General features: G+C 35.4%; 3 protein-coding genes across 3 annotated transcripts; 2 read left to right on the forward strand and 1 right to left on the reverse strand.

The window, feature by feature from the left end:
- Positions 1–693: 693 nt before the first annotated feature.
- Positions 694–11,216, reverse strand: LOC111699657 (microtubule-associated protein futsch). The gene is made up of 4 exons (XM_023470379.1): positions 11,060–11,216; positions 8,459–9,261; positions 2,070–7,085; positions 694–1,478 (listed from the first exon to the last, which is right to left on the reverse strand). Exons 2-4 carry the CDS (start codon positions 9,237–9,239, stop codon positions 856–858), a joined length of 6,420 nt encoding a protein of 2,139 aa, XP_023326147.1. The 5' UTR covers positions 9,240–9,261; positions 11,060–11,216; the 3' UTR covers positions 694–855.
- Positions 11,217–11,754: 538 nt separating this feature from the next.
- Positions 11,755–18,104, forward strand: LOC111699664 (uncharacterized). The gene is made up of 9 exons (XM_023470387.1): positions 11,755–11,882; positions 12,284–12,343; positions 13,012–13,176; positions 13,660–13,780; positions 14,103–14,218; positions 14,276–14,334; positions 14,422–14,529; positions 15,542–15,710; positions 15,847–18,104. Exons 1-9 carry the CDS (start codon positions 11,803–11,805, stop codon positions 17,636–17,638), a joined length of 2,670 nt encoding a protein of 889 aa, XP_023326155.1. The 5' UTR covers positions 11,755–11,802; the 3' UTR covers positions 17,639–18,104.
- Positions 18,105–18,162: 58 nt separating this feature from the next.
- On the forward strand, positions 18,163–23,894 carry LOC111699666 (cell adhesion molecule 2). The gene is made up of 2 exons (XM_023470388.1): positions 18,163–18,296; positions 22,484–23,894. The coding sequence occupies exons 1-2, from the start codon at positions 18,174–18,176 to the stop codon at positions 22,583–22,585; spliced, it is 225 nt and encodes a 74-aa protein (XP_023326156.1). The 5' UTR covers positions 18,163–18,173; the 3' UTR covers positions 22,586–23,894.
- The last annotated feature ends 178 nt before the right edge of the window (positions 23,895–24,072 follow it).

The raw sequence follows: 24,072 nt of genomic DNA on the forward strand, positions 1-24,072 counted from the left end.
ATTCTTCCTGTAAATATTAGCAATATCTTTTATTCTTCCTGTAAATATTAGCAATATCTTTTATTCTTCCTGTAAATATTAGCAATATCTTTTATTCTTCCTGTAAATATTAGCAATATCTTTTATTCTTCCTGTAAATATTAGCAATATCTTTTATTCTTCCTGTAAATATTAGCAATATCTTTTATTCTTCCTGTAAATATTAGCAATATCTTTTATTCTTCCTGTAAATATTAGCAATATCTTTAATTCTTCCTGTAAATAACAGCAATATTTTATATTCTTCCTGTAAATATTAGCAATATCTTTTATTCTTCCTGTAAATAACAGCAATATTTTATATTCTTCCTGTAAATATTAGCAATATCTTTTATTCTTCCTGCAAATAACAGCAATATTTTGTATTCTTCCTATAACTATAAGCAATATATCTTTTATTCTTCCTGTAAATATAACCAATACTTCATATTATTCCCGTAAATATTAGCAATATTTTAATTCTTCCTGTAAATATAAGCAATATATTTTATTCTTCCTGTAATAATTAGCAATATCTTTTATTCTTCCTGTAAATATAAGCAACATTTTAATTTTTCCAGAAAAAAAAGCAATATTACTATAAATCCCTTTAAACCATATCATCATTATCTCCCGAATAATTGATAGAAATGTTATTGAAAAAAAACTAGAAAATTGTTTATTCATATTTATATTTTGTACTCCTAATTTTACTGAGTAACAGGTTCCATAAAACATGATATTTCAATAATTGATTTTGTGTATGCTTAAAATAAATAACAAATTATCATCATCAAGTGTATATAAACTATTTTCTGAGATTACGAAGTGTAAAATTTATCTTGGTATAGAACTCCGTTCGGAATCAAATATCTTCCGCACAAACTTATCAACCTTGACAAGGATTATCGTATCCTCCTCCTCCCTCTCATGATATCTAACTTCAAGTCTCCGCCTGTCTAAAACCTTGCAGTGACTAGTTTTCAAGAATTCAGATTTCTTTAGTTCTATAATATAGCACTTTGTCTTGATATCACCTTTATGGTGTCCGAACCTTCGTGCAAACTCTTTGAGTTCACGATACAGGACAAAATCTCCCTCACGGTCCATCAACTGGAACTCTGTAGGGAGAGGGTGTGAGGACGCCTCAAACATAAAACTATCAATATCCTCCGGTTCTTCCTTCTCCTCCTCAACAGTTTCTGCGAACCTAGGATCCAACATGGGATCATGAAACTCAGGGAACCCTGATACATTCCATCGTTCTACCGGCGGCAGGGATCCACGAACATTCGGCGGTTTTCCATGCAGATCGGCGAGTATGTTTGTAAGGTACTTCTTCATGTTGATATTACCCTCTGCTAGATCTATAGGCATACTTCCACTGTAGTTGTGTAGTAGAGGATCAGCACCGTAGCTGAGCAGAGCATGAACAGTTTCTCTACTCATCCCTTCAACAGCTGAAATAGGTTCACGACATTTAATAATCAATCAATCAATCGTCAATAATAACAATAGAGATAAATGATCAACCAACATTCCGTGGCAATTTCAAGCATAGCTAAAATATCTATATAGCTCAGAACTTTTGAATAAATGGAATGAGTTTAACTTATATTAACCCACATGGATATTAACCGATATCTCATTGGTATAAATCTGCGAAATCTTAATACTATTAAAATTGCAAATTCGGATTAACTAATGAACGGTCTACAAGTATTCAACCTTCATAACAATTATTATTCACCGTTTGAAAATTTAAAAAAAACTATTAAAATCTTGATGGAAATTGATGCCTGTTTGAAATAGGTATTCTTCGCAAATTTCTCTGTTTTTATCGATTTCAAATTTAGATATAATTGGTTACTGATAAAACTATAATTAAAATTGTATTTCAAATAATCAAACCCAAGTGTTAATTATAGTTTTATTACTAATCTCTTTAGAAAATTAATTCTGAATAAATCAAATCAGGGTTTTGGGAAGAATCGTGGAAGCCCCCCCCCCCCCTAGTTTGAACAACTTATTTGGGTTAATTAAGATCTTACCATCATGAAGGGCTCGGGTTCCCTTTACTCCATGAGAAGGATCTGCACCATACTTGAGAAGAACTTTAACAACGTCATGATGTCCTCTGAAAGACGCTTTATCCAAAGGCATGAACCCAGCGTAATCCTTCTCTTTAACAGACGCATCCTGCATTGCAACTGTATAGGCAACAACATCAGGATATCCCATCTTAGCAGCACGCTGTAGAATAGTTTCTCCTGCGTTCTTATCAACTACCCACCGGTTACTCTCCTGGACAACCTTTTCTAATGTGTATTCTATATCATGTATCTCCTCCTGTAATGGAGAACCGGCACGAGAAACATCGCGAGAAGTTTTGGATTTTCGTTTTCCAGCTGGAAAATCCCAACCAGACTTTTTCCCGCGTTTTCTTTTCGGTTTTTTCTTCTTTGTGGAAACAGGTTCAATAGGTTCCCAGACGACAAGGTTCTGGATTGTTACTTGTTTAATCCAGGATGGATTATCATCCAGGAGATCAAGAGCAAATCCACCCAACTCAGTCTGAAGAATAGTCTCCTCCTCAGTAGGTTCTCCGATCTCTTGAGAAAAGGCGAAGGTATCATCCACCTCCTTCTCTACTGGCACAAACTTCTCATTAGAAACCGTTTTGTCGAGAATCTTCTCCTTCAGAACTGGTTTCTCAAAAATCTTTACTTTTTCCTTCAGACTGGATATATCTGGTATTCTTTCCTTATGAATTTGTTTTTCTAAAGAATGCAATTTCGTTTTCTCCGGGATATCCTTCTTTACTTTACCTTTCTTTACTTTTTGAGGAGAATTCATCACTTTGTCAGGTTCAGGTAAAGGTTCGTCAAGCGTAAGATTATCATCAGGTTTAGGTTCGGGTTTCTCCTTTGCTTTACTTTTAATCTTCTTCAAGGGAGTGTCAACGCCAAATACTTCTTTAATAGAAGGGGAGAGGGCGGAAGAGTTAAGTTTACTTCTGGTTTTAGAATCTAGAATCTCAGCAGTCCAGATATCAGGTTTAGGTTTACCAGATTCTCCGAAATCTAGGTACTTGTTCAGGGTGTAGTGACGGAAACTACCAAAACTAGGATTGCTTTGTATTAAGTCTGGAGTAAGCATCGGTAGACCGGGGGTCGGGATTAATCCCATATTATTTTCTGTTACTGAAACCTCTTCCATTTTTGTCATTCGCATTCGCAATAAACGCTTCTTCTCTTTCTTGAACGGGATTTGATACATCCGTCCCATAGTTGCAGCTTGTCGTAGCTTCTTCCGGTTTTCAATAATAGTTTCCACGATAGATGGAAGTTCTCCTCCTAGCTCCTCGGGAGTTTCCGGAGATAATATATCTGTAAAAGTTTTCTTCTCCATCCTTACCCGTTCCATCATAAGGATGTCTGGGGGTGAAACCATATCCTTTCTAGCAAAGTCTTCATAACTCTTCTTAGGTGTAGTTTGTCCAACTAATATTTTTGGTTTAAGCCTGGAGCTGGAGTCTAGGTCTGCAGGTACTTTACATCGTTCATGAAGGCGTCGGACCGACCTGCTCCAGTCCGGAGAGAAATGAATAATACCTCCAAAATTTGGCCGTGGTTTTCTCCTAATCTCGGGAGGGATATCCAGAATGGATTGAAACGTTTTCTCCTCTGGCTCCTCTTTTACATTGTCCTTAAGCAACAAGTTCTTTTCAGGTTTCTTTTTACCCTTATCTCCTGCTCCGAAAGCTTGGTACCATTTATCCACCGCAACCTTGGCTTCCTTCTTCGGTGCTTCCTGTGTGGTTGGAGCAGAGGTCGGGACGGATACCTCAATAGACTTCTCAAATCTGTCAGAACTTTCATCAACTGTTAAAGGAACTTCTCTTGGTTCTTTCTTAGAATAATTTTCTTTCATATCAAATTCATAAATATCATTTTTGGAAGATTTAGATGGTCTTTCTTTCACGACAGACCATTCCTCATGTTTAGGTCGTTTCTTCTTCTTCGAAACAGACGAGTGTTCTTGTGAACTGTTGGAAGAATTGTCATCTTTCTCAATATCCTTCATTTCATCGTCTAACTTTTTCTCAGGCCGGGATTGGTTAGAGTCACTATCATAATCCCGATTAATAAGCGCACTTTTATACTTGTACACAGGACCTTTGCATCCCTGGTCATCTTTAGAATTTTTCATTTTCACATCTTTCTCTTCCTCGTCAAACTGATAAATGTCATTGCCCGTAGAGGGCTTGTTAAGTTTTCGTTTCTTGGATTGATGAAACGTTATCGGAGAATCTTCAGTAGATTTTCTTTTCCATGTGACCGCACTGGGTCCCGGGATCCCACTGTTCTTTATCTCCATTCTCTCCAGGTTCGGAGTAGCATAGGATTCTGAACCAGATCTACTGGATCTTACGTCTGAAGGCACTGGAGCTGGTTCTGGGACAGATTTTGAACTAGATGAACTGGAGTGTAGCTGCTTCTTAGATGGTTGGTTAGGATGGGAGGATTGGTTAACCTGGGAGACAGGTTTAGGTTTCTCAGTATGATTACTCTCCTTTCTCACCGACGTGCTTGAAACACTTGGTACACTGATGGATTGTCTGTTCTCAGGTTTGAGTTTACTCCGGCCATTCAAGGATACTTCCTCTGTATTAGTTTTCCCACCTGTATAACCAGGGGATAGAGAAGAGGTTTGAGATATCAAGTGTTCCAGTGGAGCAGATACCATATCCTTAGTCTTGGAACCTGATTTTTTATCATCAATGTCAGGAACTGACAAGGATTTTGAACTTTTAGGCGGAGTTGGAGGAGATGGAAGAGGAGGAATTGAAGGGGAGCTGGGAATACTTGATTTAACTTTCTTTTCAATCTGCGGTTTCCACCAGTTTTTCAAAGAATTGTCCTCAATACTTTTATCCGTGTTGGATTTAGATTTTGAGATTTGCATTTTGCTCTCAAGCATTTTTATTTTATTCGTCATTGACGCCATTCCCGAGATAGGGTTCTGCCCAGGACCTGGATATATGGAAGAAGAAGACGACGGTTTACTGGAGTTCTTGACCGGAGCAGATGATTCTGTTCTAGGGTTTACAGGCGTGTTTAATATTGGAAGCGTATGTGGACCGGAAGCATCATCAGAGCTCACAGGTAGCGTTAATCCTGGAGGAGTATCTAGTCTCGGAGAATCTGTATTACTCCTCAAGCTAGACTGGGTTGATGCTAGGAATTTTTCCGAAGGTTTAGAAGAACTATCACTGAGAGAAGAGTTTGTTCTAGTCTCCTTGTTCTGCTGGAATGAAGGCACGGAGAAGGAATCAGGGGTTGGCTGGGAGGAACCAGACACAGATGAAGGTTTACTTTGAGAGAAATTAGTATTCATTGTCTGTGAGTTACCGATATAGGAGGGACTCTGGGTAGGATAACTGGGACTACCAGGTGCAGGGTAGGCGGGACTGTTTTGGGGTGGATAGGCGGGACTGTTTTGGGGTGGGTAGGCAGGACTGTTTTGAGTTGGGTAGGCGGGACTGCTTTGAGGCGGGTAGGCGGGACTGTTCTGAGGTGGATAGGCAGGACTATTCTGAGGTAGGTAGGCGGGACTATTCTGTTGTTGATAAGCAGGACTGCCTTGGGGTGGATAGGCAGGACTTTTCTGAGGAGGATAGATGGGACTATTTTGGGAGAGATATGCAGGACTATTTTGAGGTGGGTAGGCGGGACTATTTTGAGGCGGGTAGGCGGGACTATTTTGGGGAGGGTAGGCCGGACTACTCTGAGGAGGATAGGCGGGACTATTTTGAGGCAGATAGGCAGGACTGTTTTGAGGAGGATAGGCGGGACTACTCTGTATTGGGTATGCTGGACTATTATGTGGTGGATAGGCGGGACTCGTTTGAGGCGGATAGGCTGGACTGGTTTGTGGCGGGTAGGCGGGGCTGGATTGAGGCGGGTAGGCGGGACTACTATGAGAAGGATAAGAAGATTTAATGGATTGTGTTTGGTATGAAGGGCTTGGTTGTGTGTTGGATTGTGTTGAAGGTAAGTAGGCCGGAGATACCTGAGAGTATGGAGATAGCTTAGGACTGGGTTGGGAGTAAGGTGAGGCTATAGAGCTTTGCTGAGAATATGGAGACATTTTGGGACTTGCAGAGGGAACCTGGTTCGGAGAAAACTGATTTGCAGGTGAAACCTGAGAGTTTGCGGGAGAATTCTGCTGGAGAGGAGCAGGAGAACTTTGTTGCAGAGCTGCTGGAGAATTCTGCTCAGAAACAGGTTGCGAGTTCTGCTTGGGGGGAACTACTGGGGATTTTTGTTGTGAAGGTAGAGGAGACTGAACCGGGATAGGAGAAACAGCTGGAGTTTTCATCTCACTGGAACTTGAGTAGTTTCTTGTTCTCGTGTTCTGTTTCTGTTGTTCTTTTGGCTGAGGTTGAAGCTGAGGTTGAAGTTGCTGTTGTTGTTGCAGATGTGATGATAAAACATTATTAACCATACTCCGTGGATCACTATACTTTTGGGATCTCTGATACTGGGCAGTGTAATCAGCTAAAAGTTTCTGACTCTCATCACTTTTAGAGTTAAAGTTGATCGTATTGTAAGGACTGGAGTAGTCCTGTCTAGATCTTTGTTGATCCTCTCCTCCAGACCGTATTTGCTGTCCACTAGCACTCAGCAGAGCTTCAACACCAGAAGCAGCTGTTCTTAGATCTGATGTTTTACTAGTATGTTGCTCCGACCTTGACTCTTTACCCACACCTTGCCTTGAAGTGTACTCCGTTGAAGAGTTCCTCTCCTGTTGCCTGAGATCCTGAGCTGCTGTATTAATTTTAGTAGACTCTCCTTTCCCACCCTGCCGTCCTTTCTCCCCCTCCTCCGGGTCCTGTCTAGGGATGGAGAGAGGGCTCTGCTGGAAGCTCTGGTTTAAGCTTGCTGTCTGTTGAATAGCCTGTAATAGCTGTGGGGTCAACCTGTCTCCGAACCTGCTCAGTAACTCTTTGGCAACCTGGTCATTTAGGTCTGTAGTAGAACTCATCCCACTAAATGCAGCAGCTGAAATAAACATATATTATTCAGTTGAACTTACTGAAATATTTAGTCCAAGATACATTTACTCTAGATACATTTAGTCTGGTTACATTTAGTCTGGTTACATTTAGTCTGGGATGCATTTAGTCTGGGATACATTTAGTCTGGGATACATTAAGTCTGGGATACATTTAGTCTGGGATACATTTAATCTGGAATACATTTAGTCTGGGATACATTTAGTCTGGGATACATTTAGTCTGGGATACATTTTGGGATACATTTAGTCTGGGATACATTTAGTCTGGGATACATTTACTCTAGATACATTTAGTCTGGTTACATTTAGTCTGGTTACATTTAGTCTGGGATACATTTAGTCTGGGATACATTTAGTCTGGGATACATTTAGTCTGGGATACATTTAGTCTGGGATACATTTAATCTAGATACATTTAGTCTGGTTACATTTAGTCTGGGATACATTTAGTCTGGGATACATTTAGTCTGGAATACATTTAGTCTGGAATACATTTAGTCTTGATACATAAAGTCGGGACACATTTCGCCCAGGATACATTTAGTCCAGTACATTTAGTCTGGATACAGTTAGTCTAAAATAAAAGATCTAATAAAAGCTGTAATAAAATCTGTAATGAAAGCTGTAATGAAAGCTGTAATGAAAGCTGTAAAAAAAGCTGTAATAAAAGCTGTAACGAAAGCTGTAATGAAAGATGCAATGAAAGATGCAATGAAAGATGTAATGAAAGATGTAATGAGAGATGTAATGAAAGCTGTAATGAATGATGTAATGATAGATGTAATGATAGATGTAATGAAAGACGTAATGAAAGGCGTATGAAAGGCGTAATGAAAGACATAATAAAAGACGTAATGAAAGACGTAATGAAAGACGTAATGAAAGACGTAATGAAAGACGTAATGAAAGATGTAATGAAAGATGTAATGAAAGACGTAATGAAAGACGTAATGAAAGGCGTAATGAAAGATGTAATGAAAGAGGTAATGAAAGAGGTAATGAAAGATGTAATGAAAGATGTAATGAAAGACGTAATGAAAGACGTAATGAAAGACGTAATGAAAGACGTAATGAAACATGCAATGAAAGATGTAATGAAAGATGTAATGAAAGATGTAATGAAAGATGTAATGAAAGACGTAATGAAAGACGTAATGAAAGACAAGATGTAATGAAAGATGTAATGAAAGATGTAATGAAAGATGTAATGAAAGATGTAATGAAAGATGTAATGAAAGATGTAATGAAAGATATAATGAAAGATATAATGAAAGATGTAATGAAAGATATAATGAAAGTTGTAATGAAAGATATAATGAAAGATATAATGAAAGATGTAATGAAGGTTGTAATCTACCTGCATGTGATGAAGAACTCTGCGGAGTAGGATAGTAAGCAGAATAATTGTTTGCTGGTGTTTTAGATTTACTATTCTCCTTCGTCATAGCACTAGAGGAGGATAGAGCTGCCTGGCTGTAAGCAGCTTGAAGCTGCTGAAGGTTAAAGGCGTTGGTAGCTTCCTGGTTCCCAGTAATACCACCGTTCAGCATACCAGCTTGCCGTCGGGAGTTCTCTTGTCGGAGCGAAGATTCCTTCTCATACTGACTCTGCTGTTCAAACTGTTGACGAAATCTTTCAGCTGATTGGTTCATGTAGTTAGCTGTTTCCTGGGACTGGTTGGCAGCCATGTTGGATTGGAGATAGTTGGGGTTCATTGCTCCAGCTCCGTAGGAATTGAGTCCATAATTGCCTGGATACTGGTACGGGTTGGACATCATATGAGCAGCGATAGGATTTGATGTTGGGGTGGAATTCTTCATATGAGCAGTAAGCGGCGAATGTGCTGGAAGAGGGCGCTGGTAGTTAAAGTTAGCAAACTGTCCCGGAAGCCGGAAGGGGGATGCAAACCCTGACATTTCCTTACCTCCGCTTCCAAGAATGTTTGACGCTCCTCCGAACATATTTTGGAGGACGTAGTTCTCGTAAGCAGCGTTGGCGGAGCTTCCGTGTGCGGGAGCAGCAAATCCTGGATGCTGTGCAGCAGCAGCTGCCGCGTAACCAGGAGCTCCGCGGCGTATCCATGCTGCATGAGCTGCTAACTGCTGCTGATAAAGCTCCTTGGACTGTCGGTCAACCATCCTGTAAACAAGAGCACGCCTCCTAAAAAAAGGATAATTTATTTCTGTTCCAGAATCAAACCAAAACACAATTTTCTTTTGGAAACCTGTATTTTCAAAAAAAAAATTATTTAAACAAATTTAAACTACACCATTTATATATTTATTTATATCTTTGTGTGTGAATAAATCTTTATAATATAATAATATAAAACAACTCTGCCACCTCCGTGTATTGAATTATAAAAGTATTTAGTTTGTTCAACCAAAACTAATAAACCATATTTACTTATTATCCAAATGCAGGAAGAAATAAGAAATAAAAGAACAAATTTTCCTTAATATGATTAGTAGATACCCTTACCCCGTCATTTTTATATCAAAAAAACTAATCTTTATAAATTAAAATAATTTTTCTGTGTTTTTTAATTTCTTCCTTTTTGATAAAGTATATAAATTCTTCAGTTTGGACAAAATATATAAATAAATTCTTTTATTTGGACAAAGTATTTAAAATCATTCGTTTGGACAAAATAAATGAATTCTTTCGTTTGGACAAAGTCTCATTTTTTGGCATCCTTGCATATCCTAGCCGCCGTGCTTTCCCCATAAGTGGTCTTACTAAATCCTAACCGAAATTCTAGTTATTAAAAGTTTATAATTTATGTGTAAAAAATGAAAGGGTGGAGGGGGGAGAGTGTCATAAATCGAATAAAGGTTAACTCTGAAACTAGCTAAACCCTTCAATCAAGCGAGAAAAAATATTGGTCTTAAGTTATTGTGGCACTTCACATTGCCACGGCACAAGCTCTTGATGTTTTAGAATCCTTTACCTTTCATCCCAATGTCGTGGACATTTAATATTTCAAACAATGAACTTTGTTGGATCAAAAAATCTAATTTTGAAATATCAAAGGTTTACACCATCAGGATCCAAAGATGTAAAGATTTAAAAAAATAGTTTGTGGCAAAAACTCAAGTTTCTTTGCCACTGGCAAATAAATATTAAACAAATAAGGTTTATGCGTTTTGACAATATTCATTTTGAAAAATTCCTTATTACATAAAAAGATTTTTTATTTTTGTTCTCTTCTTTTTTATTTGAGTTGCTTTGTTTGTATTATTTATTTTAATTTTTTGCTTATATCTGTTATATTATAGGACAAACTCCTGATGATGCCAAAGTTTTGGCGAAATTTGTTGAGAAGAAAATTTTATAATTATAGTGCTAGAGAGTAGGGTTGGGATTTGTTTAAAAACGATCTAAAGTAAACAAATACTAGGTCCGTCCAAGAGAACGATTTTTGGACCCCCTCCGCCCTCCTCCTATCAATTTTGTACATGACTTTTTCAATAATTTTCAATTAAATTAGTATTTATGCGGCCACATGTCTTACATTTAATTGAAAATTGTTGAAGAAGTCATGTACAAAATTGATAGGAGGGGGGGGGGGGTCCAAAAATCGTTCTCTAGGAAATTACCCAAATACTTACTAAATTTACCATTCGAAAAAATAAAATAAAATTGTTTAAACAGTTGAAGAAAAATTTGGATTAAATCAATTTTTCTGATACTTATAAATTAAATACAGTATTTAAAAAAGAAACAACTAAATTGTTAAAATTTGAATTATCAACTTTATATTTCAGTCACTTTTTGCTTTTGCTTTGGTAAAATATTCTTTCTAAACTTTTAAGTAAACAGTTTAGAAACAAAAACATAATTTTTCATGTCATTTATTTACCAACAAATTAAATGTTTGATAAAGAAATTTAAATTAGAATCATAAAATTCAACTATTTCAAAACAAACAATGATTGAATAAAAAGTATATACTTACTCTTCTCATAACGTAATCTCAGGTTCAAGTGTTAAACATTATTTTCACAGATTTTGTCCTGATTAGATCTAAATATTAAAATCTGACAGTTTGAAGCAAGCGCAGTCGGCCATTAATTGCGACCTCTATTTTCCTTCAACTGGGAACAGAGTGTACGCCATGACAACCTGTATCAATGGAGGAGTAGGCTTTAATGTGTAAGGAATGGGATTCCAGTTTAAACATTTTTCATCCTCGAATTCAAATTTTGTTTTAACAACTTATTTAAATAACTAAAAGCCGGGGTACGGGAGGTACAGTGATCGTTGAATTAATACTGAGAAATGCAAACTTTTCAATAAACTTAAAAAATTAAATATATATATATAATATGAGTAATAAGCCTCTGCCCATTCATCCCGACTTTTAAGAATAATTAATCATAATATTTTAAGAACAAATAATCTTAATATTTGATCTTTATGTAATGTTATTTACAACTTTTTTCAATATAGTTGAATGACGATGTAGTAAAAGTTATATGGTCACTATACGTGCATGTAATTTTTTACTTTTTATTTCAAAAATATGTTTTTTAAAAGTAATTATTTTCCAAATTGAAGAAAAAAATTGTTTAATAAAAACTTCCGTGTGTCATCCATGTATTTGTTTTCTGCGTTCTTATCGTAAAAACATTTAATTGATAAGGCCCTGAATTTACTGCAGTCTACTCAAAAGAATACAAAACACAAAATATTCATGAAATGATTTTGAATATTGGTCTTTTCCTTCTAATGTTGGTAAAAGATGGCGATCTAATTATCCCAGAAAAAGATGGAGTCAGGAATGTTTTATCATTAAATATTAAAAAACATAAAAATAAATACTTTATTATCAAATTTAAACATAAATATATCCTCTTACAATGATACTGCACTGTGTTTCATGGAGATATAGAAGATATACATTTTTTGGAGATATAGAACTAGATTGAGGGGGGTGGGGTTTGCATTTATTCCACCATGATTGCCTGCAGCCTAGGCATAAAAGCTTTGTTTACAATCATTGTTCTTACATAAGAACAAATTCCTCTGTCGAATGAAATTGAATATTGAACATTAAATTGTTAATCCTCATAACTTTGCAACCCGATGGTGTACAACCTTGATAATTATTTTTTTTTAACAGATTAAAAAAATTGAAGAATTATAAAAAGTGAATTTAATTGATAAAATATGTGTGAAGGTATTGCAACGGAATCGTTGAATTAGTAGATAGGACGGATGAGAGTGAAAATTCCTGCAGGTTGTATTTATCTCCAGGGTGTCCCACTAAACATGATAATTGAGATACACCTTCGATTTTGATTCAATATGTTTACGATGACCAAATGCATGGTGTATTAAAAGGTGGTTTATTTTTTTTCTAAATAAAGAAGATATCGGATGTTTTTGGTTTTAATTGATGAATTGATATCAAGACGATATGTCTATATATATATATACTTTGCTTTACTTTCCGTTTGTAATCCAATAAACCTCTAAAAGAATGAAGCTATCAGGCCAAAATTATTAATGGCAACCCACATGACCCCAGTGGGAAGGTTTGAAAATTACACCCGAAAAGATTGAATGTCGACATTTATGTTTTGAAAATGCGCAAATTTCAACGGAAAAATTTGCGATTAAAAATGGGGATTTTCAGAGCAGCACTTAGAAGCTAAAATTGTTAGTAGGAAAGGGGCTCGAAGCGCCCCATAAGATTAGTTTATGATATCTCCAATATGTTTGAGAGGACAAAACAACTCTTTGATAATGCCAGAAACTTTGATCCTTATTTATTTCCAACCTTATGCAACCTTTAATAGTTCATATTATGAATTTGGTTAGTTGAGAATAAGAGTTTGAGACGTGATCAGTTTCTTTCTCTCTATAAAAATCTTAAAGACCGATCCATACCTAGATAAGTTTTAGATGGAGTATGGTTACTCAGGATACTGGAGAATATTTCTCCATGAAACCCTGCTCCGGGGGTATGCTTTGTCAGGAGGAGTGCGTCCCGTTTTCCGACTGGTGTTCACCTGGGACGGAGAGAAGATGGAAGTGTGGTGCTCTGCTCCAGAGTTATTCAATATGCAGGTTTGAGTATTTTATATATCAACAATTAAAATTCATTTTATATTTATTTGAGATTGCATTTCTAAAAATGCTTTTAGAGGGAAAAAATTAATTGGATTTTAGAAATGAAGGGAAAAGTGTCAGAAAAAAAGGAAAAAATTGTAAATCAAAATGAACATAGAATATGGTTCAACAGTCTTTTGAAAACCAGTAAAAACTGTAAATGCAAAATGGATTTAAATTGGGATACAAAATAATATATTTAAATTCCCTTTATTGATATATCAGATTTGGAATATATTGGGCCGGTTATAAAGAAATTGGGTCTTTGCTTTAATCATAAAATTTCTAATCCCGACAACCTTGCAATCTTTGATTAAATACTAACACTTGGTTGTGAAGAAACATGGATTAGAAAATCAGAGTTTGTGGCAAAGACTCACTTTCTTTGTTAGTTAAGCGTTAAAACTTTTGATTATGGAAAACACTGTGTCATTGATTCAGGAACCAAAGTATTTGGAATGAATATGAGTGTGGCGGAGAACTAGAAAGGTGTCCTGGTTGGTGGCCTGGACAGTGTTCCGAACCTTCCCAGTGCTCAGATCAGTATCCGGAGTTAAATGAGGTTTTAATCATAAATTATCTTGTAATTTAAAACCTTTACTTTACATGTTCCTAAGCTGGAATTTAGTCTTTTATAATTTGGAATTTTGGCACATTTTAACACAAAAATGGGATTTTTCCTTCTCTCCGCATCAGACCCAAACTGTATCCCGTGAGTTTATGATAAATCACAGGGTTTACTTGGGACTTTTAGTCATTTATCAACTCTACAGACATGGAATTTACAAAACTGACAGCTCTAATAGGAAACTTCAAATTCAATCAATCAATCTTAAATTAACAACTTAGATTTGATTGTTTGTAAACCTAGTTTCTGATTTCAGAGAAACCAGAGCGAGTTTTGTCTCTCATCCTGGGCTTCAACCCTGACAAGGGTGGACAACCTGTCCTTCATTTGCCCGGACAAGTTTGGAACAGATATTCCTGTTTGCGCAAATAGGTAATAGCTAGGTCGGGAATATCGTAGAAAATTGGATAAAACCTGAATTTTCTGTAGGTGTGACAGAATCAAGGATGGGTGTCTGGGAGACCAGGATGAGATGGGTTGTGCTCCAGGTTATAGAATAAGCTTGAAAAAAAACACCTTTTACGGGTTTATAAACAGATAGAGCAAGAAAAATTGTTTTAACCGAAATATTTAAGGCGGACACACGGTTTTGTTGGTTCTCCTGGTCGCTCTTGGAGTAGTGGTTACAATCCTCTTAGCTGAGATTATTGTGCGAGTTTTTCTACCTGAGATTTGTAAATCAGGTTGGATTTATATCTTTATATTCTGCTGTTATGAACCTTGTTAAAAACTAAATTCTACCAAAATATGACAATATCTATCCTTGAATGAAACTAATAACTGTCTTTTCGTTTCTCAAATGCCTTTTATACATTGTCAAAGTTGGACTGTCTTGTAAAGGGGGAATATGAATTACTGAAAAAGATCTAAAAGGGTAGCACACGATGGATTTGATCTATAACGAAGGGATAGAGGCATGAATTAAAAGAGAGATTGTTAGAGGGATGGAAATGGTAAAGAGACAACAGAAGAAAAAAGACAATCTTTTCTTCGGAGAAGATGGAAATGACGAAAGGATAAATAGTAAATAGAATGCAAGGTCAGGAACGGCTGTAATGAATTAATGGTAGGAAAAAGAAAAAAAGAGATGGAAAAGGATTGAAAAAAGGAAAAGATGGAAGGGGATGAAAGAGATGGAAAGAGATTAAAATAGAAGGAACGATCGTGAAAGAGAATGAAAGAATTGGAAAAAGACGGGGAAAATGGAACGATCATACAATAAAAAGATCAAGATGGTGTAAAAGTTGGAGAGGAGGAAAAGTAAATGAAAAATAAAGGAAAACAACGTAGAGAAGGAAGGATGTATAGAGTGTGGAGAACAGGAAGCGAATAGAAAGAAAGAAAAAAGAAGAAATATTTGGAGAGGATTAAGATAATGATAAGGATAGACATCAGTGTTTTGTTGCTTGTGAGAATTAGAGAATTATGGTGAGAGTGTAAAGATAGGAATAAAGGTTTTCAATCGAAATTCCGTTGCGCGGAATTGCGCGGAATTGTTCGAAATCACGTAGAAATGGGCGGAATTGTGTGCAATTGCGCGCCAGTAGAATCCACAATTACGTTGGAAGCACTCTAACTGATAAAGAGTAATATTAGTTTAAACTACTACAGGTAGAAACGGATGGCATTATAGTGTAAGAAGAGTAAAGAGATTAAATATGAACTATGGATTGGATTTGAAAACATTTATATCAGGTTCTGAGATGATTGATGTCCAGCTGCTGGAGATGAAGGACGAGATGAGTAGAAACTTGACCAGGATTGCGGAGCTTCTATTTGATTCTGAGAACTGGGAAGTTCATGAACTAGACGAGAGAAATATTTTCAGTCCTGTCTGGCCTGACGGAGATTTTTTAATATCAAGGTCTTCACTTTTTTTTATTGTTAATATTTCAGCTTATCTTTCCATTTGCTTTTTCCTTATAGAACCAACAATCTTGCAACAATATTTTTTTTTTCAATTATATATCTAGATACAATCTTTTATTTTTATGTTTTAGAATGGCTGAGTTGAGAGAATTGTATTCCAAGGTTAGAGTGAATCAGAACGCATTCTCCGTAATGATTGCGTATATTCAGGGGCATTGTGATTTCCAGTACAGACACTACTGTCTCACCCTCATCTATAACGTTCTTGAGAAAGAGTACATTTTCTCTGAAGGGTTCACGGAGAACGTAGATATTAGTATTAAATATCTTCTCAGTAGCAGAGATTCAACCCTGTTCTACGGAGCCGTGTTCCCATACTTTGATCCGCTCAGATTTCTTAGAAAAATATTTCCCTCCGGTGGATTAACTCTGCGTTTCTTATATCTTGTGCATTTTGTTACAACACGGACACCGGAGCTAGTAAAATACCTTCTAATTGTCACAATCAGTATAGTTTCGTTCTACATTGATTTTGTCAAAGATATCATCATTGCCTCTGAAGTCAGTTTCCTCTATCAGGACAGTTTCTGGGATTTCAAGAGCTTTATTGTTGTTGTTCTCTGGGTTACAGTTTTCCTCAGTCAGTGCATCGTAGGGTTAAAGATCATTGTTCTAGGACCTGCCAGAATATTTGCAGTAAACCCATCCTCAGTATCAAGAACGAAGAAGATGATTCTAACCTTGTTCTTGTGTATAATTTGTCCTGTTGCTCCAGCTCTGCTGCTGTTCCTCAATGCTCGTCTAGGAAGAGAGGTTCGTGTTCACGAGAAAATATTTTCTAAAACCTGCAAGAGCACTTTGTCTGTTGAAACAACAAAACTTCTATTTCATCATCATGCTCAGAGAGGATTGGTCCTGAAAAAGATCCAACGTTTAGAGAATATATTGGTGAGCAGTTACAAGCTGGATATTGCTTTGGAGAATACACCTCAGGTTCTGGTTCAGGTTCTCATAGTTCTACTTGCTACCTCACACTGGAGGTTTCAATGGTTGACAGGAATTGAAGCAGTGTTTGATACTCATGATTCTTCAAGCTCGCTGAGTACAGTCTTCTTCTACTTCTCCATAATCTGGTCTCTGATAACTATTCAAAACTCACTGTTCTCAACCTTTCTCTTCAGTAAGGATTACAGTGTGGGAGATCTAGGGAAGGTTTTGGTTTATTTTAATATTCTCCTTGGAGCCTCAGTTAGAATATTTTCAATTATCCTTGCATTCGCTCCTTTTCTAGGACTTTTTGATCTAATGCTTGGTCATCATCTGGACTCCAGGTTCAAGTTTAGTAGCGCAGTCTGGGATTTATATGGAGAAACTTTGGAGTTGTCCAGAACCTACTCCTGGTATACAGGGTTCCAGTTCAAAACCTTTCTTCTGATGATCACAGTCTCTCCTATTCTTCATGTTCTCCTGGTCAACATCTACTATTTAACAACAGTTCTCGAACGAAAGAAAGAAAGTTTTAGATTTTATCTTAACCTGACAATGCATAGTTTTACAACTCTTCTCATTCCTAATATCAGAAGAGATTGGGACGAAATCCCTAAAAGAGAATGCCAGGGTGAAACTGATGATATATTCATGATCAACTGGAGAAGAATCAGACATGAATATATTGTCATGGTTGTTATCCATTTACTGGAGAACCTTATCCTCCTTATCCCCGTGTATATTACTAGTGTTAGAAACGTTCAGAGAACTTTATCCATTCCATTACTTCAAGAGGAATTAAAGGTTTATCATTTCTCGATCTTCCTTCTCATTTCTCCAGTTTTATTTCTTATCCTGGCATGTCTTCAGATAAAACTATTTATTCTCTATAATGAAAAAGCTCATCCATGGTCTATCATATTTAAGAAAAAATAATTCTTAAATACACCTTCCATTTCACCACACATTATAAACTTTTATGTAACAGCTGAGATCCCACAGACTACAGAAAATAATGTATTGGACTGTACCTAAACTTTCTTAAATATTCCTCAGATCTTTAGTCTTCTTGGGTGAGCTGGAGATTTAATCATATTCTTAGAATTCAACTTGCAGATATCAAGGTTGACATAGAGAAAGATAGATAGACCCCAGTCCGCAATTATTCGAGGCTGTCTTCACCAGTCTTTACACAGCGCTGCACCCAAACCTTGTGTGGAGTATACGTCAGATCTCAGTTCTCAAGAGAAACTTACACCCGATCTAATTCCAGTCAACTGAACCAAAACATTTAGAAAATATCATAGAAAGTTTAGGCTACAAGATGAATACATACAACATGTACAGAGGAAAATAATGGATTAATAATAAATAAAATGCAGCTTCAAGTTAAATCATGAAATGAAATATCTTTTTGTTTAACAAGTAGCAAAAAAAATGGTTCGGCAGAACTCCAGCTTCTACTGAAAAAATGAGTGGAATTTTGATCGGTGTGATCGCTGGGGTGACGAGTATAACGATCCTTGGGATCGGTTTAGGTATCGGGTTCGGTATCCGGTATCTGTGCAGAACACGTGGGGATTACTATACCCAGGTAAGGACTAGATAGAGATAAGTTATATGGTTAATGATATATTTTAAATGACTCTCATTAGTCTTATGAAAAAAAACTTTTTATTTAAATTTTTAAAACTCACATTAACAATTCAAAAAAAAATTCTGCGAATTAACAATTCTCGTTTTATTTCTTTTTTTAACGTTATAAACCAAAACTTAAAGTTTTCTAACAAATTGCATTTCTCTGAGGATAATAAATTTTCATTAAAGTGTCTAAGTGAAATTAGGGCTAACATTAAATGTTACTTTGAAGCTAATTTATTTGTTTAGTTAGTATATATATTGAAATTTTCATCATTTTCTAGCTCTACACAATACACATCAAATATTTCTTAATTGTCTTTCTAAGAAAATCAAAAATATCACAACTTGACTGTCTTGACAAATCAGGATAACCTCAAGATAACGTTGTTTTTTAGCACAAGCGTTTAATTCTGGTAATACATTCATTGTTTTGCTTCAGCTGAAATGCGTAAGTTACTTTTGCAGAGAACCACAGTTGAACATATTCAGTTTTCAAAATGATAAGCAATGATATCTTAGTCATTCTTGATCAAACCAAGCTTTTTAAGGGTACCGTTGTGAATCGATATTGCCACTCTATAAATTAAGGGTCAGTTGAAACTACGCTTACAAACCATCACTCTTAACTTTTTTATTCTTTTTGATAATTATGTCATTTGACAAAGATTCATCCAACAAGACAAAAAATTTAAGGATAAACATTTGAATTAATATAAAGCTACAAATAAAAAAAGTTTTCTAAATGTTTGAACAAAATTCCCTCCCAATGAATAAATCTGAATAAGAAATATTTCTGTTGATGTTTTACTAGTAGATATATAGTTCTTATTATTAGTTTTATTGCTTCAATCTGAGAATAATAAAAAGATCACGCAACATTGTGTTTTACACAAATCTAGACCCCCGCCACCCCACCCCTCCCCCTAACCAGATAAATTTTTACTTTAAAATAATGAATGCGTTAAAATAGGCAAATAAAAATAAAGTAACTGTATTGCTTTTGTTTACAAAACTTCTGGAGTCCAATGATACTGCCAGAAGTATGCAAAGTAAAATTCTGGATGAAAAAGAGCCAGACTGCAATGAAAAGTTTCATCAATTTTCAAGAACGGCTTTAAATGGTCGTGACGTCTTGGCTTTAGATTTTACCTCATGAACAAAATCTTTCTTTTTTGAAGGCCTTAATAAATTAACTTAAAAACAACAAAAGCACTTTTTTAGCTTTAGTGGTGGGGGAGAAAGGAGTCCGGAATTTTGTTAAAAGTTGAGACTGCCAGCATACATCTAGAGATGGGAAGAGTTTTCGTTAAACGGATTGACATTTTTTCGTGGCGTTGTTCAGAAAAATAACGAACAAGGAACTAAAGAATTCGAATTTAACTAAAGAGCTGAAAAAATTGGTCGTTTACAACGATGAAGAACTGAGTTGAAAAAAAGCCTAACGCGTACATCTCTACTTATATAATAACTAGAAAAATATAAATATTTAATAATTTGGCAAGAAACAAGTTTGCAGCCGCAGGGAATCATGAATATATGGAAACACACAGTAAAAATTCCATATTGCAGTCGTCTAAGAAGTCTAATTGATTGTGATTAACCCTGTGTCTATCTTGGAATCTTCATCTTTTAAAATTCAATCAAAGAAATATTTTATTTGTCAAAGAAGATTTAACTTTAATCTTTTATGTCAGACACAAAAATATGAAATGCTGGCAATGAAGACTAAAATTTGATTTGATTAGGAATCTTCTTGATAAAAGAATCCAGATATCTTACGAAGACAAAATAAAAATATTACATGCTTTGTCTGGTCTACATCCAATGTATGCCTCATTAAGCTTCTGGATAGATATCGGAAATATAAAGTTGCTTTACACAAAACAAACCAATTTTCTTTTCTTTTAAAGATATTAATGATCTTTTCTCCTGAAGATGTTAATGATCTTTTCTCCTAAAGATATTCATGATCTTTTCTCCTAAAGATATTCATGATCTTTTCTCCTAAAGATATTTATTATTTTTTCTCCGAAAAATATTACTGATCTTTTCTCCTAAAGATGTTAATGATCTGTCCTTCTAAAGATATTCATGATCTTTTCTCCTAAGATATTTATGATCTTTTCTCCCTCAGATATTCATGATCGTTTCTCCTAAAGATATTACTGATCTTTTCTCCTAAAGATGTTAATGATCTTTTCTCCTACAGATATTCATGATCTTTTCTCCTAAAGATGTTAATGATCTTTTGTCCTAAAGATATTTATTATTTTTTCTCCGAAAGATATTACTGATCTTTTCTCCTAAAGATATTTATGATCTTTTCTCCTAAAGATGTTTATGATCTTTTCTTCTAACGATATTTATGATCTTTTCTCCTGAAGATATTTATGATCTTTTCTCCTAAAGATGTTTATGATCTTTTCTCCTAAAGATATTTATGATCTTTTCTCCTAAAGATATTTATGATCTTTTTTTCTAAAGATGTTTATGATCTTTTCTCCTAAAGATATTTATGATTTTTTCATTATTTTCATTGTACGAAAAGAAAAAGGTCTAATAATAAAGCAGTAAAAGCAAGGGAAAATTATTACTAGCCTAGTTACTAATAAATGTAAATATTATTTATAGATATCCCAAGGGTTGGTGTAGGATAATATCTAGGATTCAGATATAGTCCCAAATATTAGAACAAACAGCCAACCAAAATAATATAGAAATATTTTTTCTATCTTTTCATTCATTCTTTCTTCTTTCCGTGCAGATCTTCATAAAAAACTTTACTTTTCTTTTTTCTTTTTCTTTTTAGCCTTTATTTTTCTTTTAATTCCATATAATTTGTCTTTCTTTTGAACTACTTTATTTTATCTAATTTCAAGTAATTTCTCTATTTTTTTTTCACCTTATCCTTTCATTTTTAAGAGAGTGTATAATCGTATTTTTAAGTGACCCTCCATGTAAAGATAGCAATGCTCGATTTGCCACGATACCCTTAAAAGTTTTACCAGATCAAAAATGTGGAAATAAAGGGGTTTTCTGACTCGAAAAGTCACCTGAAATTACTCTTACACTCCCTTTAAGTTGTTTAATATTTTGCGTATTTTCCATATTTAAATATCTAATGATGTTGAATTTTAATGACTGAAGACAAGTGAAGCGAAGGAATTGAAGGAATTTATCATTTATTTTCAAATTCCCATTTCTCAATGATTTAAAGAAATTATTCAAATTCTAATCTAGCCTTATTTGTAAATTAAAACAGAGGCAAACGTACTTTAGAAGACTGGGTTTTTAAGATCCCAGCCTATATTGAGAGTAAACGTCGATAATAAAAACTATAAACTACATTTTATTGAGAATGACAAGGACAACAATTTTAAACTATTTTCTGAAGTCTAAACGAATTATTAATACTATTTTGATAAAAAATAGCAGTTAAAGATTTACGACCTACAAGTATATTATATTCTGTGATAAAGTTCACTCGTTATCCAAATCGGAAACTTAGATTCGTGGCGTGGACCTGTGACTATAGATGTTAGCATTGGCAAGAAAAATTCAAATAAACTTTAAATGTCTTATATTACTACAATATATATTGTTACAAAGGAATTGAGTTTTCCCCACAAACTCTGATATTTTAATACCTATATCTTTGCAACCCAATGTCCCAGACCTTAGATATTTCAAACTATAAACTCTGCTAGATCATGTAATCTAAGTTTGAAATATCTGAGGTTTACACCGCCAGGTTGCAAAGATAATGGGAATGGAATTTTCAAGTTTGTGGCAAAGACTCAGTTCCTTTATTTCTAGTTTACCCCCGAGCCCTGCTATATACAATACTAGTTTGTTAAACCCAGCGTTGCCCAGGGTACTCATAGCTAGTCCCGCCGTTTACCCGCACTTGGTCGAACCCACTCAACTACGAATCTCAAAATCAAAATTTGAGGCAAATCGGTCCAAGGGTTCCTGAGTTATGACCGGACAAACAAACAGACAGACAGGCAAACAGAGATTACAACTTTATATCCATAGATATGAGTAATATGTATCCTCAAGATTGTGTAGCAAGAAACATAATATTGAACAAATAAAAATCAAATTTTTCTCTTCTAATATATATATATTTGTATATAGGAGGACGAGGGGAACAGGAACGCCGACGATGCCGACACAGCTGTGCTCTGCAGTAAGACAGGTCTTCACACGGTCCAGAAGAAGAAGGAGTGGTTCATCTAGATTTGTACTTAGTTATGAAACATCCCTGATGCAAAGAGTGGTTTTTAAACGAACTATTTTCCATGCTCTGCTCAAATCTACCGACTCAGAGTGTGGATTATGTTATACTAAATACAATGCTATGCTCAGATCTACTGATTCAGAGTGTGGATTATGTTATACTAAATACCAAGCTCTGCTCAGATCTACCGACTCAGAGTGTGGATTATGTTATACTAAATACCATGCTCTGCTCAAATCTACCGACTCGGAGTGTGGATTATGTTATACTAAATACAATGCTCTGCTCAGATCTACCGACTCAGAGTGTGGATTATGTTAAACTAAATACCATGCTCTGCTCAGATCTACCGACTCAGAGTGTGGATTATGTTATACTAAATACCATGCTCTGCTCAGATCTACCGGCTCGGAGTGTGGATTATGTTATACTAAATACCATGCTCTGCTCAGATCTACCGACACAGAGTATGGATTAAGTTATACTAAATACCATGCTCTGCTCAAATCCCTACCTGGAAATATTGTATCGAGTGTATCTGATGCTAAGATTTGACACCTAATCGCATTTCTTCTTTACGATACTGAGATCCCGCATACAGAAAGTGGTGCAAGAACCTTATCTTATTCTGAGCTCAAACGCATATCCGGATACAGAGATTTCGCCTCATGCAGATCCCATGGCTCTCCATAGAAACTTTAAGTGAATGTAGAATTATTAGATCTCCTTCTCTTCTGAGGACTTTAAACTGATACAAAAATATGGTTATTTTTGATCTTATTAAACCCAAAACCTTATCCAGACTTTAAAAGATGTTTCTCTAGATCTCAGCTGGGACTCTTCTATAGCCAATATATATTTAGTAGATTTGTTAGATTTCAGTCATAAAAAGTGAATGATTCTTTTTATCCTCAGCTCCAGCTCAAAACCATATCCAGATATAAGAAGAGTTCATATTTATCCTAGTCTCAGCTCCAGCTGAGAACCATATATAGATATTAGAGGAGTTCATATTCATCCTATTCTTAGCACCAGCTCAGATCCATATTTTGATATTAGAAGAGTTCATATTTATCCTATTCTCAGCTCAGATTAATCACATCCAATGCTTCCAAGATTTAAAGACGAATGCAGTGCAGTGGACACAAAATCTTATATTCATAACTAAGGAAGATAAACCAGAAACCTCCATATCTGTAGTTCTCAGCCAGAATTTAAAGAGAGAATCATTTATCGAAACTCCCGAGTTTCCTTTTTGGGGTCTATACATTTGCGTAGATTTTAATTTAAGAAATCAGAAAACAAAAATATGATGTAAAGAAACCACTTGAAATAATAAAAAACCACGGGAAAAAAACTGCCTGACCCCATTCATAACCGTGTTTCCGATACTGGGTTTCATCACGATACTCTGTCTTAAGTTTCGGGCTCTGAAAAGAACATAAACAAACCCAGTCTTAGTTTGTAAACAAAGCTATGGGGGTTT

The sequence above is a fragment of the Eurytemora carolleeae genome, unplaced genomic scaffold (genome assembly GCF_000591075.1).
Source record: "Eurytemora carolleeae unplaced genomic scaffold, Eaff_2.0 scaffold279, whole genome shotgun sequence".
In the NCBI taxonomy this organism is placed as follows: Eukaryota; Metazoa; Arthropoda; class Copepoda; order Calanoida; family Temoridae; genus Eurytemora; species Eurytemora carolleeae.

Bases quoted from the DNA above. Each gene is read 5' to 3' on its own strand.
- LOC111699657 (XM_023470379.1), bottom strand. From the start codon at position 9,239: ATGGTTGACCGACAGTCCAAGGAGCTTTATCAGCAGCAGTTAGCAGCT. The intron at 7,086-8,458 runs GTAGATTACAAC...TGTTTATTTCAG, and splicing joins GAGTTCTTCATCACATGCAG to CTGCTGCATTTAGTGGGATG. The intron at 1,479-2,069 runs GTAAGATCTTAA...AACCTATTTCAG, and splicing joins AACCCGAGCCCTTCATGATG to CTGTTGAAGGGATGAGTAGA.
- LOC111699664 (XM_023470387.1), top strand. From the start codon at position 11,803: ATGATTTTGAATATTGGTCTTTTCCTTCTAATGTTGGTAAAAGATGGC. The intron at 11,883-12,283 runs GAATGTTTTATC...ATATGTGTGAAG, and splicing joins CCAGAAAAAGATGGAGTCAG to GTATTGCAACGGAATCGTTG. The intron at 13,781-14,102 runs GTTTTAATCATA...TTCTGATTTCAG, and splicing joins AGTATCCGGAGTTAAATGAG to AGAAACCAGAGCGAGTTTTG.
- LOC111699666 (XM_023470388.1), top strand. From the start codon at position 18,174: ATGAGTGGAATTTTGATCGGTGTGATCGCTGGGGTGACGAGTATAACG. The intron at 18,297-22,483 runs GTAAGGACTAGA...ATTTGTATATAG, and splicing joins GTGGGGATTACTATACCCAG to GAGGACGAGGGGAACAGGAA.